The sequence below is a fragment of the Rhincodon typus genome, chromosome 4 (genome assembly GCF_021869965.1).
Source record: "Rhincodon typus isolate 14 chromosome 4, sRhiTyp1.1, whole genome shotgun sequence".
NCBI lineage: Eukaryota > Metazoa > Chordata > Chondrichthyes > Orectolobiformes > Rhincodontidae > Rhincodon > Rhincodon typus.
In genome coordinates, this window is record NC_063335.1 from 32,220,344 (window position 1) to 32,233,930 (window position 13,587).

General features: G+C 43.7%; 1 protein-coding gene across 1 annotated transcript in view; it reads left to right on the forward strand.

Moving 5' to 3' along the window:
• unm_hu7910 (un-named hu7910) overlaps positions 1-13,587 on the forward strand; it is a 220,646-nt gene that overhangs the window by 115,877 nt on the left and 91,182 nt on the right. The window contains exons 20-21 of the mRNA XM_048595703.1: positions 7,052-7,096; positions 13,014-13,077. Coding sequence (XP_048451660.1) covers positions 7,052-7,096; positions 13,014-13,077 — 109 coding nt within the window. The remainder of the gene's footprint in view (positions 1-7,051; positions 7,097-13,013; positions 13,078-13,587) is intronic.

Here is a 13,587-nt window from a genome sequence, read left to right on the forward strand (position 1 = left end):
GGCACTTTTCCCTGCAACCGCAGGAAGTGCTACACCTGCCCCCATACCTCCTCCCTCACCCCCATCCCAGGCCCCAAGAAGACTTTCCACATCAAGCAGATGTTCACCTGCACATCTGCCAATGTGGTATACTGCATCCGCTGTACCCGGTGTGGCTTCCTCTACATCGGGGAAACCAAGCGGAGACTCAGGGACCGCTTTGCAGAACACCTACGCTCGGTTCGCAATAAACAACTGCACCTCCCAGTCGCGAACCATTTCAACTCCCCCTCCCATTCCTCAGACGACATGTCCATCCTGGGCCTCCTGCAGTGCCACAACGATGCCACCCGAAGGTTGCAGGAACAGCAACTCATATTCCGCTTGGGAACCCTGCAGCCCAATGGTATCAATGTGGATTTCACAAGTTTCAAAATCTCCCCTCCCCCTACCGCATCCCAAAACCAGTCCAGCTCGTCCCTGCCTCCCTAACCTGTTCTTCCTCCCACCTATCCCCTCCTCCCACCTCAAGCCGCACCTCCATCTCCTACCGACCAACCTCATCCCGCCCCCTTGACCTGTCTGTCCTTCCTGGACTGACCTATCCCCTTCCTAACTCCCTACCTACACTCACCTTTACTGGCTCCATCCCCGCCTCTTGGGCCTGTTTGTTTCCTCTCCACCTATCCTGTCCTCTATCCCTCTTCTATCCGCCTCCCACTCTCTCCCTATTTATTTCAAAACCCCCTTCCCCTCCCCCTTTTCTGATGAAGGGTCTAGGCCCGAAACGTCAGCCTCTCTGCTCCTATGATGCTGCTTGGCCTGCTGTGTTCATCCAGCCCTGCACCTTGTTGTCTTGGATAAACTCAGATTGTTTTCGCTGGAAGGATGGAGGCTGAGTGGTGACCTGTGGAAAGTTTACGGGAGAAGTGCGGGGAAGATTTTTCACTGAGGGTGGTGGATGCCTGGAATGTCTGGCCAGGGGAAGCAGGCATGTTAGCAGTGTTTAAGGCATATCTTTCTAGTCACGCGTTCTTGCTGTTCCGTTTGTGCCGCACGTTAAATGATTAATGAGAAAGAAAGAGGCTTACATTTTTAGTGTTTCATGATTTCATGACCAGAGGACTTCCCAAAGCATTTTACAACCAACCTGAACAAGATCTTTTACGTCCTAAATGAAATTGGCTCTCTCTATCTTCCTCCAAACCCCACAAAATTTATTAGTATTACAGTGTTGTCTATCCCATATCTAATCACGTGGTTCTATGATCACGGTCCCCTAAAGTTTCCTGACTAACACATGATTTTCTTGACCTATGTTATTCCCCAAAACCAAATCCAACAAGGTCTTCCTTGTTAGGGTAGAGTAATTCTGCTCTAGAAAATGCTCTGGAGTACACTTGACAAACTCTTCCCTCCTTTCTTCTCCATGCCTTTCTGTGTATTAGTACCCCAGACTAGATTAGGATAATTAAACTTTCTCCATTGTAACCACTCTATCATTTTTGCACCTCTATAATTTCTTTGCAAATTTGCTCCTCTGTATCCTCCCTAATGGTGGTGTGTGGAATACACCCAGTAGTGTACAGCCAATAGTATCTTGTTTGTTTCTTATTTCTAATCAGCAACTTGTCTAATAATGTGTGTACTATAATGCTAGATCATGTCATCCATTTTTTTCAAAAGCCTCCTCTGTGATGCTTTATCAACTGCCTTTTGAAAATCCATGCACAGGTATGCAGAATCAAAGAACACAGGCAGGTCATAAGATTCCTAAAGCTAGCCTGGAATCTCTGATAACAGTTGAAATCTGCAAGTGATCACATATCACTTCTTATTTTCTAGCAGCTTTTCAACAACAAATGTCAAACTCAGTTACAGTTACAAGTTACCCTACAATTACCAAGCTTTTATTTTTTAAATAATAGGAACATATAAGCTCCTTTCTTGTCAACTACACATGAGGAAGTAGCTCCCATCTCCTGTTCTGTATTGTCCCACAGTGCTGAAAGTGTTCTGCGTTATGTGAATTAACCTCCGCTAAAAGCATTTCTGTAGTTGCTTCTGTTGAAACCATTTTAATTGCATGCTTACTTTGCTGTACTGCAGCTGTCGTTGCCTTCAGAAGCAAGGATTGATGCAAGCTACTTGTTTAACTCGTCAGCTATATCAATATCACACATTAACCTGTTCTCAGGCTAAATATATCTTTAATTAGATTCTGCCTTGTAATGTAACTGAAAAAACTTTTCCATATGACTGAAATTGTCTGCTAACCACTTCATATCTATAATATACACATATATAACATAAATGAACATATATGCACAATCAATGTCATAATAATCTTTAAATTGCCCTGTGCTACTTGTCCCCGCTGTCCTGCTAGTTCAATATTTCATATAAATTTAAAACTAATTTCTCTAGATGTTCCCTATTTAGCTGTTTAATCTTCACTTTATATTGAAAATTTCTACCCTGGGGATATACAGACTTTAAAATAGGCATTTATAAGCACATGCCAGTTTTGTTAGCCAGCAGAAAATTGAAAATTTCCAATGTCAACCTCCACTAAGATGTCAACGACTCTTAACAGATTCAATGTGATTTTTTTCCAACAGCAAAACCAGTTTTAACTGCACTTAATTCAGTTTCTCAACTATTTCCAGCTTATCTTTTTCTACGTAATAGCACTTTTGAACCAAAGAGTTCTCTTCAAACATCTGAAGAAACTGTAGAAGTTAACGAGCTGAGTATTGCAGATGTTTATTTCAAGGGAATGGATAATAAACGCTGGCCTGGCCAGTGACACCATATCCAGTGAAGGAATAAAGAAAAACTGCATGGATTAGATAATTATACTTGCATGCCAACTATCAATGTGGTGGTGAGGAATTTAGGCACAGAATGAGCACCAACTGACAAAAATCAGTGAGGATTAGACTTCTCAGTACCACACACTACAACAATTTGGTTACTAATTGAAAAGGCTGAGCTGTTTTGAAAATTCTTGCCCACTTTGAGAACTGGAACCTCCAAACTAGAGTAGGTAGTCAGTATAATCTCTTGCATAGTAACAGGAAAGAGAAAGAAGAAAGTCTTTAAAATAAAATGTGAAACGGGAGAAACTAGAAGGCAGTGAAGAGGCAGGCATTCAAAATTTCTCAAGTAGAAAGGACACTCCTTCAGGTACTCCCACAAATGTAGTACTGGTTTTGTACTTTCAAGCATAGTATTAGTCCCTTAGCTTTTCGATTTAGTTTCTTATTCTCCAGTTGAAATGAGTGAATGTTGGGTATACCTACAACGTAAATTGTAGAGTCATTATAGCTACTTGTTTTTATATCAGAGATCAATAGTCAGGGCTACTCTTGGGTTGTAGTTAACTTTGAAGTATTTAGTTTGCTATTGTTAGATTTCTATTTTGGCATCATGTTTTCATGATTGATTTAGAATTCAAAGTTGGTATTAGGTTTACATTTTACTTTTATTTAATGCTGAAGAAGACAGATTAAAAATTGTAGCCCTGAAATTTGTGGTAAGATTTGAGGCAAACTACAACTAATGACTATGACAGCACATTGAAAACCTGGAAGATAGAGCCCAATGTAAAACTTACGTGAATATTGCATTCATGTGGTCCATTTGAATATTGGAAGTATTTTGTTGTTGGCCTCTTACCCACATCTTTTCTGTGTTGCCTATGATGGGAATGGAGCAAATAAGCCATTTTGCTGAGAGTGTGCTTCTCTACAGTTAGTGTGCTTATACAATAACCAACTCTGAATTGGATGAAAGCTCTGTTTTGTTATCACTGATTATGTTCTTTGTTGTTTGGTACTGAGTTCAACTAGGCCAAAAACAAAGCATTCAGAGAGGCATAGATATTTATAAAATCATGAAGGGCGTGGATACGGCAAACAGCCAAGGCTTTTTTCCCCTACGGTGGGGGAGTCCAAAACTGGAGGGCGTAGATTTAAGGTGAGAGGGGAAAGATTTAAAAAGGACCTGAGGGGCAACTTTTTCATGCAGAAGGTGGTGCATGTATGGAACAAGCTGCTAGAGGCAGTGGATACAATTACAACATTTAAAAGGCATTTGAATGGGTATATGAATATGAAGGGTTTAGAGGGATATGGCCAAATGCTGGCAAATGGGACTAAGATTGGGATGTCAGGTCAGTGCAAATGAGTTGGATCCAAGGGTCTACTCCCGTGCTGTATAACTCTGACTCTGCTACAAAAGAGCTCTAATGCACCTGGTTTGTTTCAGTCTCCGCTGTAACTTCCCACATCTCTAAATTCTGAGGACTTGTTGTATCCAAAAGCGTAACCTTTCCTAAACCCATCCTATTTATCCTTGTGGCGTGCCTTGGTGAGGTTGATAATTGGCACTAACTTAGGACAATTTTTGCTGTGGACCCACTCCCTACCAAACTGAATTGATGATGTGAAGGTGCCGGTGTTGGACTGGGGTGGACAAAGTCAGACACCAGGTCATAGTCCAACAGATTTATTTGAAATCAAGCTTTTGGAGCACTGTTCCTTCATCAGGTGAATTGAGGTAGTGTCCTTTCTATTGTTGGTACTAACCAGAAAAGGGAGACTTGATTTTATTTGGACTGTTGTCAAACCTACATCTGAGGTGAAAATTGTAGCTTCTAATCAAATTTTTAAAAAAAGTTGTTTTGAGATCTCATTAATTTATAATAGTGAAACATTGCTGTGATACCTTGGTTTTGAAACTCTTTTCAATGGAGATCCCCAAATATTGACGTTCCCAGGGAATCTATCAGCTGTTCAAAAAAATTATAAATATTTATTTTGTCTGTTTTTAACTTCTGTTAACAGCAGAAATCTGTACTAGTAGATCACAATTAGAGAAATCTGATCCTGATCCCAAAAATTTAAAGACCCTCACAACCTGTGGTTCTTGTCATTAGGATTTTCAACAATCCTAGATCTTAGTTAAAGTACACAGAATTTTCAAACATTAGTTTGGTTAATAATAATACAGTTATTTATGCCTGGAGATTCCAATATCACTGTTTCCTCCTTGCTTGCATACAGATATAATTGTATAAGCATTAAATGCAGGTAGATATATATGTTAGAATCGCAGATTTGTTCCTGTGATCACATTATTGTCTACTCCAAGCGATGTGATGAAATGCTATAATTGCAATTACTGTTGGTTAGACCAGGAACGGAACACTGATGCTTAGATAACAATGGTTATAATAAAACTGCGTATTGCCATGGTCCACTTGGGTCAGTGCACTGTCTGTTAAACCTGACTACTCCTGTGTCATTAAAAAGTGAAAAATTTAATCAAAATAAACCCCTTAATTTTCCCTGTCTCGTGAACTCAGGCAAACAGAAAAATTTGACATTTAACATCATCTGTTTAAAATGGTTTCTATACTTGAAAAAAAGACTACTCTTTATTACAAAGAAAACAATTCTAACCACAGGCGACAAAGCTATTGATTGCCAGCATTATAACTGCACTAGATGAACTCTAAACCCCTTTATAGAGTCATACAGCATGGAAACAGACACTTTGGTCCAATCAGTCCATGCCAAATGTCGTCTCAAACTAAACTAGTCCCACCCACCTGCTCCCAACCCCCATGTCCCTTTAAACCTTTCCTATTCATGTACTTATCCAAACCTTTAAACTTCTTACTTCTCTGTGCGCATGTACAGTCAAGCAAATAAACATGAATGTTATTAGTGAAGAGAAAAAGTACTGGCTGACCACAGCTCAATAGCAAGTCCTTAGGATTTGATAAGCTGGCCTTTTTGTCTCTCAAGAATGTCTGTGTGCAGCTTTCCTCGTTTCCACATTCTTTCAGTTCTTTGGCGATACTGGACAGTTGGCATACTCATAGATTCATACTCATTATACGGTTTTTCAGTCACTGGTGAGAGGCAGCAGTTTACAGCAACTGATGGGAGAGAACATCTTCCCAGTATTGGTTACTTCACTACAGAGAGAGGTGCATAGTCTGCCTTGAGGTCAAGAGGCTTCCCGACTAGCATTGTAAACACACGAGCTAATCACTTGCCCAGGAGCCAATCAGTTGTCATGCTGGTAGCTTCTGACACCTGCAACTAGTCCCGATTGCACAAACCAATCAACAATCTGTTGTTATATGAAACTCACTCTGTACACACTCCCCTAGTGCCATAGTGACTTAGGTTTCTTCCCCCATTGTGAACAAAGCAACAATGAAGGGGAGGCCTAGTGATGTTATCACTGGGTTGTTAATCCAGAAATTCGGGTAATGTTTTGGTGGACTACAGTTCAAATCCCACCACAGCAGGTGGTGGAATTTGAATTCAGTTGAAATCTAGAATTAAAGAGCCTAATGATGAGCATGAATCCATTGTCAATTGTCAGGGGGGAAAGAAACCCATCTGATTCACTAATGCCCTTTAGGGAAGGAAACTTATCCTTACCTGGTCTGGCCTACATGTAACTGCAGACCCACAGCAATGTGGTTAACTCTCGGCAATTAGTTGGGCAGTAAATGTTGGCCCAGTCTCAGTGATGACCTCATCCCATGAATTGATAACAAAAACACAGTATAAGCATAACTGTCAATGAGTTCCAGTAACTTATTTTTAAAAGTGCAGCAACCTTCCACTGTCATTGGAAAGCAACCCTTTTCTTATTTTAGTCATGGTCCAAAATAAAGGAAAGTTGTGGTTTTTAACTGTATTTTTGTCACTGTACATCTTTTTGGATTACTTTTGTTTTGAAATTTTGTGAGCAAACATAAATCTCATCTGTAGTAATTAGAATCATTGCTTCCAGGAAAAGAGGGCTTTAATCACTTAGCATGTATGATTACTTTGCAAATCTTGCCCTGATCCTTGGGTCATAAGGCCAAATAAAAATTAAAACTACAAAAAATTATACATGGTTGATTTTCTTTTAGGAGAGGGAGCTTAATCTCGTGCTAAAATGATGCACTGAGTAATTTGAAATCTAGATGTTGAATTTTTCTGTTAATTTTCAAAAGCTAGTCAAGATGTTCTAAATGTAGCTCCTCATTTACTTACAGAAGGTGATACTATGGAGGGCACAGAAGCACATACAGCAGAAGAAGGTATTAGTTTCCATTTCAAACTTAAAAATCAATAATGAATTCTGTGTGGCTTTTGTGGAAATCTTCATTTTATATTAGTGTAGTGCAAGCTTGTTTAATGGTGCCTACTTTTTGCTATCTATGGTGCTTGATTATGTTTGCTTGCTTGCCAACCAGCAACTATATAATTTTATTTTAATTTCAGCTACCCAAAGAGAAAAGTGAGAGGTAATTGAGGTAATCTAGTCGCAAGAAATAAATTCAGGTTTTATTTGTACCTTAACCATTCAAAGCATTGCTTAGCTATGTATATTGGAGCAATTGATCTTTTTTAAGAGAATTACAGGAAGATATATACCAACCAGCAAGAATAGCTAGCTGATCAAGAATGTCTGATTTGTTACTTGAGGGTAAAGTGAAATTGATTGTATCTGTAGAGTGTCTTGCATTGCAACAGTTCAGTTCACCTACACATTTCCTTCTAACTGAGAAAGAGAAGCAAGGAGACTGGAAGCCAGCCAAATGATCATTGCATTTGTGCCATTTGACCTTCCTCCAGCATAAAGTCAAAAGTGGGGATCTTCACCAATGATTGTACAATGGTCACCAGTTGTCATGACTCAGATACTGAAGCAGTCCGTGCCGAAATGCACCAAGACCTGGACAGAATCTAGGCTTAGGCTTAAATGTGGCAAGAAACATTCATGCCACATAAATGTTAGGCAATGACTATCTCTAATAAGAGAAAATTCAGCCACATCCCTTTAACATTCAGTGGCATTACCACAACTGAACCACTCCATTATCAGTATCTGGGGAGGTTACTATTTACTAGAAACTGAACTGGACTTCCATACACTGGCTACAAGAGCACAGTGGCTCAGTGGTTAGCAGTAGCCTCACAGTGCCAGGGGTCCGGGTTCAATTCCACCCTCGGGTAACTGTGGAGTCTGTACGTTCTTCCCGTGTCTGTGTGGGTTTCCTCCCACAGTCCAAAGATGTGCAGGTTAGGTGAATTGGCCATGCTAAATGGCTCATTGTGTCCAGAAATGTGTAGGCTAGATGGATTAGCCCTGGGAAATGCAGGGTAACAGGGATGGGGGTAGGGAGGTGGGCCTGGTTGGAATGCTGTTTGGACTCTGTGGACTCGATGGGCAGAATGATTCTAAAAAGAGCAGGTCAGAGGCTAGGAATATTGCAGCGAATAACTCCTTTCCTGACTCCCCAAAGCCTGTCCAGTACCTACAAGGCACAAGTCAGGAGTGTGATGGAATACTCCCCACTTGTCTGCATGAGTGCAGCCCAACAACACTCAAGAAGCTTGGCATCATCCAGGATAAAGCAGCCCACTTGATTAGCACTACATCCACAAGCATCCACTCCTTCCGCTGCTGATGCTCAGTAGTAGCAGTGTGTACGAACTACAAGAGGCACTGCAGAAATTCACCAAAGATCCTTAGCACCTTCCAAGCCCACCACCTCTGCAATCTAGAAGGACAAGGGCCGCAGATTCATGGGACTCCCCCACCTGCAAGCTTCTCTCCAAGCCACTCCCCATTCTGCGATAGTGTCACTGAGTCTAAATTCTGGAATTCCCTCCCTAAGGGCATTGTGGGTCAGCCCACAGCACGTGGACTGTAGAAGGTAGCTTACCCCCACCACCCTGACGGCAACTAGCAATGGGCAATAAATGCTAGCCCAACCAGTGACTGCCATGTCCCACAAGTGAATAAGAATAATAAAAATGAACAATTAAGGTAGTATTGTTCAGATGAACAGTGCCTTGGATTAGGATGATTTTCAATTGTTGACGACGAGTGCGTCAGTTTTTGTTTTAAAAGTTCGTAATGCTTTCTATTAAACCATCATATTCTTCTGATTAAATTTTACAAATTTGATTGATTTTGATTGTGTATTTTGGAACAAGTGACAATAAATTCAGTGAAAAGCTTTGTTTACGAGCAGTACAGGCAGATCACAGCAAGCAAAGGATGTACAGATGAAAAAGACTTGGAGGCGTACAGATTATATTGCAGGTTACATTCTTTGAGGCACGAGTCCATTCAACAGTCTAATGGCTGGAAAGAAGCTGTTCCTGAACCTGCTTGTACATGTGTTCTGGCTTCTGTACCTTCTGCCTGACGGAAGAGGTTGTAGGAGATCATTAACAGGGTGCGATGGGTCTTTGATGATGTTGGACGCCTTTCTGCGGCAGTGAGCCGTGTAAATGGGGTCCATGGATGGAAGTTTGACTTCCGTGGTGGTCTGGGCTGTGCATTCCACCTTCTGTAGTTTCTTACGGTCCTGAGCCGAGCAGTTACCATACCAGGCCGTTATGCACCTGGACAGTACGCTTTCAGTGGTGCATCAGTAGAAGTTGGTGAGGGACTTTCAAGACATGCCAAATTTCCTGAGCTGCCTGAGTAAGAAGAGGTGTTGTTGTGCCTTCATGACCTTCGTATTTACGTGGCAAGTCTAGGACAGGTTGTCGATTATCGTTACTCCGAGGAACTTGATGCTCTTCACGCTGTCAACCTCACTTCCATTGAAGTAGATGAGAGCGTGTTCACCTCCCTTCTTTCTGAAGTCGCTCAGTTCTTTAGTTTTGCCGATGTTGAAAGACAGATTATTTTCATTGCACCATATCACCAAGCCTTCTACCTCCCTTCTCTATTTTGACTCATTGTTAGATATCAGTCCCACTACAGTGATGTCAGTGAACTTGTAGGTGGCATTCATTTGGAATTTGGCAACACAGTCATGGGTGTACAGGGAGGTACAGTAGGGGTCTGAGGACACATCCTTGGGGGTCTCCAGTGTTGAGTGTTACTGTGGAGGAGGTACAGTTACCTATCCTCACTGATTGCAGCCTAGGGGTCAGAAAGCTGAGGATCCAGTTGCAGAGGGCGGAGCTGAGACCAAGGTGTCTCAGTTTTGAGATCAGTCTGGAGGGGATAATGGTGTTGAAGGCGGAGCTGTAGTCAACAAGCAGGAGTCTGACATAGGTGTCTTTGTCCAGATGTTGCAGGGATGAGTGCAGGGCTAGGGATATGGCATCCTGTGTGGACCTGTTATGTCGGGAGGCAAATTGTACAGGATCGAGGCAGGCTGGGAGACTGGACTTAATGTAGGTCAAGACCAGCCTCTCGAATCACGATTATTGAAGTCAGAGCCCATGGGCGGTAGTCATTAAGGCACCGTACATGTGCTTTCTTTGGTACTGGGATGATGGTGGTCTTCTTGAAGCAGGTGGGGACTTTGGCTGTGGGAGGGAGAGGTTGAAGATATCGGTGAGTACCCACACCAGCTGGTCCACAGAGGATCTGAGTGCTTGGCTGGCGACACCGTCCGGGCCCATCGCTTTCCTCGGGTTGACTCTCAGGAAGACTGACCTGACTTCTGAAGCAGTGACAGAGGGAACAGGTGTGTCTGGGGCGGTCAGGGCAGGTATTGCCACGCCGATGGTATTCTGCTCAAACCGAGCATAGAAAGCATTGATTCAGAGATAGTAGGAATTGCCGATGCTGGAGAATCTGAGATAACGAGGTGTCGAGTTGGATGAGCGCAGCAGGCCAAGCAGCACCAGAGGAGCAGGAAAGCTGACGTTTCGGGTCTGGACCTTTCTTCAGAAATGGGGGAGGGGAAGGGGATTCTGAAATAAATAGGGAGAGAGGGGGAGGCGATGATGGAAGGTGGATAAAGGAGCAGATAGGTGGAGAGGAGACGGACAGGTCGAGGAGACGGGGATGGACCCAGTAAAGGTGAGTGTAGGTGGGGAGTTAGGATGGGAGTTGGTCAGTCAAGGGAAGATGGACAGGTCAAGGAGGCGGGGATGAGGCGGTAGGTAGGGGGTGGGGGAGGAGTTGGTCAGTGAGGTGGGACAAAAGACGGACAGGTCAAGGAGGCGGGGACGAGCTGGGCTGGTTTTGGGATGAGGTTGGGGGAGGGGAGGTTTTGAAGCTTGTGAAGTCCACGTTGAGACCATTGGGCTGCAGGGTTCCCAAGCGAAATATGAGGTGCTGTTCCTGCAACCTTCGAGTGGCATCGTTGTGGCACTGCAGGAGGCCCAGGATGGACATGTCGTCCAAGGAATGGGAGGGGGAGTTGAAGTGTTTCGCGACTGGAGGGCTGTAGTTGTTTGTCAGGAAGCGAGCTTAGGTATTCCACAAAGCGGTCTTCAAGCCACTGTTTGGTTTCCCTGATGTGGAGGAGGCCACATCGGGAACAGCGGATACAATATGCCACATTGGCAGATGTGCAGGTGAACATCTGTTTAATGTGGAAGGTTTTCTTGGGGCCTGGGATGGAGGTGAGGGGGGAGGTGTAAGGGCAGGTGTAGCACTCCCTGCAGTTGCAGGGAAAAGTGCCAGGGGTGGTGGGGCTGGAGGGGAGTGTGGAGCGGACAAAGGAGTCACGGAGAGAACGGTCTTTATGGAAGGCAGAGAAGGGTGGGGAGGGAAAAATGTCCTTGGTAGTGGGATCAGATTGCAGGTGGGTGGAAGAAGCGGAGGATGATGCGTTGAATCCAGAGGTTGGTGGGGTGGTACGTGAGGACGAAGGGGATTCTGTTTTTGTTATTGTAGGGAGGGGGTGTGAGGATGAGTTGTGGGAAACGTGAGAGATGCGGTTGAGGGTGTTTTCGACCACTGTGAATGGGAAGTTGCAGTCCTTGAAAAACGAGGACATCTGAGATGTTCGGGAGTGGAATGCCTCATCCTGGGAGCAGATGTGGCGGAGGTGAAGGAATTGGGAATAGGGGATGCCTTTTTGCAGGAAGGTGGGTGGGAGGAGGTGTATTCTAGGTAGCTGTGGGAGTTGGTAGGCTTGAAATGGATATCGGTTTCCAGGTGGTTGCCAGAGATGGAAACAGAGGGGTCCAGGAAGGAGAGAGAGGTATCAGAGATGGTCCAGGTGAACTTAAGGTTGGGGGGGGAAGGTGTTAGTAAAGTGGATGAACTGTTCGAGCTCCTTGTGGGAGCACGAGATGGCGCCGATATAGTCATCGATGTAACGGAGGAAGAGGTTGGGGGATGGGGCCAGTGTAGCTGCCTCATCCCCGCCTCCTTGACCTGTCCATCTACCCTCAACTGGCCAACCCCCATCCTAACTCCCCACCTACACTCACCTTTTACTGGCTGTATCCCCGCCTCCTTGACCTGTCTGTTTCCTCTCCACCTATCTGCTCCTTTATCCACCTTCCATCCGCACCCGCACCCCCCCCCTCCATTTATTTCAGAATCCCCTTCCCCCTCCCTCATTTCTGAAGAAGGGTCCAGACCCGAAACGTCAGCTTTCCTGCTCCTCTGATGCTGCTTGGCCTGCTGTGTTCATCCAGCTCGACACCTTGTTATCATAGAAAGCATTGAGCATGCCAGGGAGGGATGTGTCATTGTTTACTATCTTACACTGTTTCATTCTGTATCCCGTAATGTCACTTAGGCCTTGCTATAGACGGTGGGAGTCTGTTTGGTAGGTCTGGCCGCTAAATTAGTCCCGTACTGTCTCTTGGCCTTCCTGATAGTTTTGTGGAGGTCATATCCAGACCCCTATTGGGCTTGCCAGGGTTGCTACTATGCTTTCAGTTTCCCAATTAATTGTACAAACAAATGGTTAAGTATTCTGATGCCACCTCCTGTATATTCTTTTTAAATTTTCAAAATAAAACTAAGTTATAAATTGGTCTTAATCAGGTGCAATGAAAGAGTGGAAAAATATCAAATGTAAAGATGCTGGGTGCAGATCTGCATCTCACCACTATGTGGCACAATGTAACTGTGCTATCTAACTGCACCATGTGGGCTTCTCAATCTCAATTTAAAGTTCATTTACATTAATTTAAATGTCAATGTGAAGGCAGGGTGATCATGATCCCAAGATTTAAATTGTGGACCCTCCTTCAAATGAGTGAATGCTTTCTTTGTATTTTTTTGTACTACAGATTTTGTGAATTATTCAGAAATGAGCGAACCCTCAGAGCCTGACCATCTGGAAGTAACAGGTTAGTTAGTAGCCTCATTATTTCTTCTTGCTGTTGCTACTTTTCTGTTGGAAGACTTCTTTTCATTCTGAATCCACATGTCAGGAGTCAGCTTTGAATTTTTGTTAAATTTGGTTTCTAGATTCACTGTCCAGTGCCCCATGGGTCTGGAAAACTAATTGAACAGCATAAACACTGGGTGACGATATATATATAAAATGAATGTAAGGTTTTGGAGTAGTTCTGTAGCTCGGGTTGTGGGTGTTGAGGTTGGTTGGCCCACTGAGCTGGTTTGTTGTTCCGCAGACGTTTCGTTACCGTGCTTGGTAACATCCTCAGTGCTATGATGAAGCGTCGGTGTGTTTTCACGCCTGGTTTTTAAACTCTGGAGTCCGTTGCGATGGATTGCCTCACTTCCGGGTTTCCTCCGTGGTGGAATGTATATGGGGTCGAGTTCAATGTGTTTATTAATAGCATGCTTCGTGGAATGCCATGCTTCCAGGAATTCTCGTGCTTGTCTCTGCCTAGCCTGTCC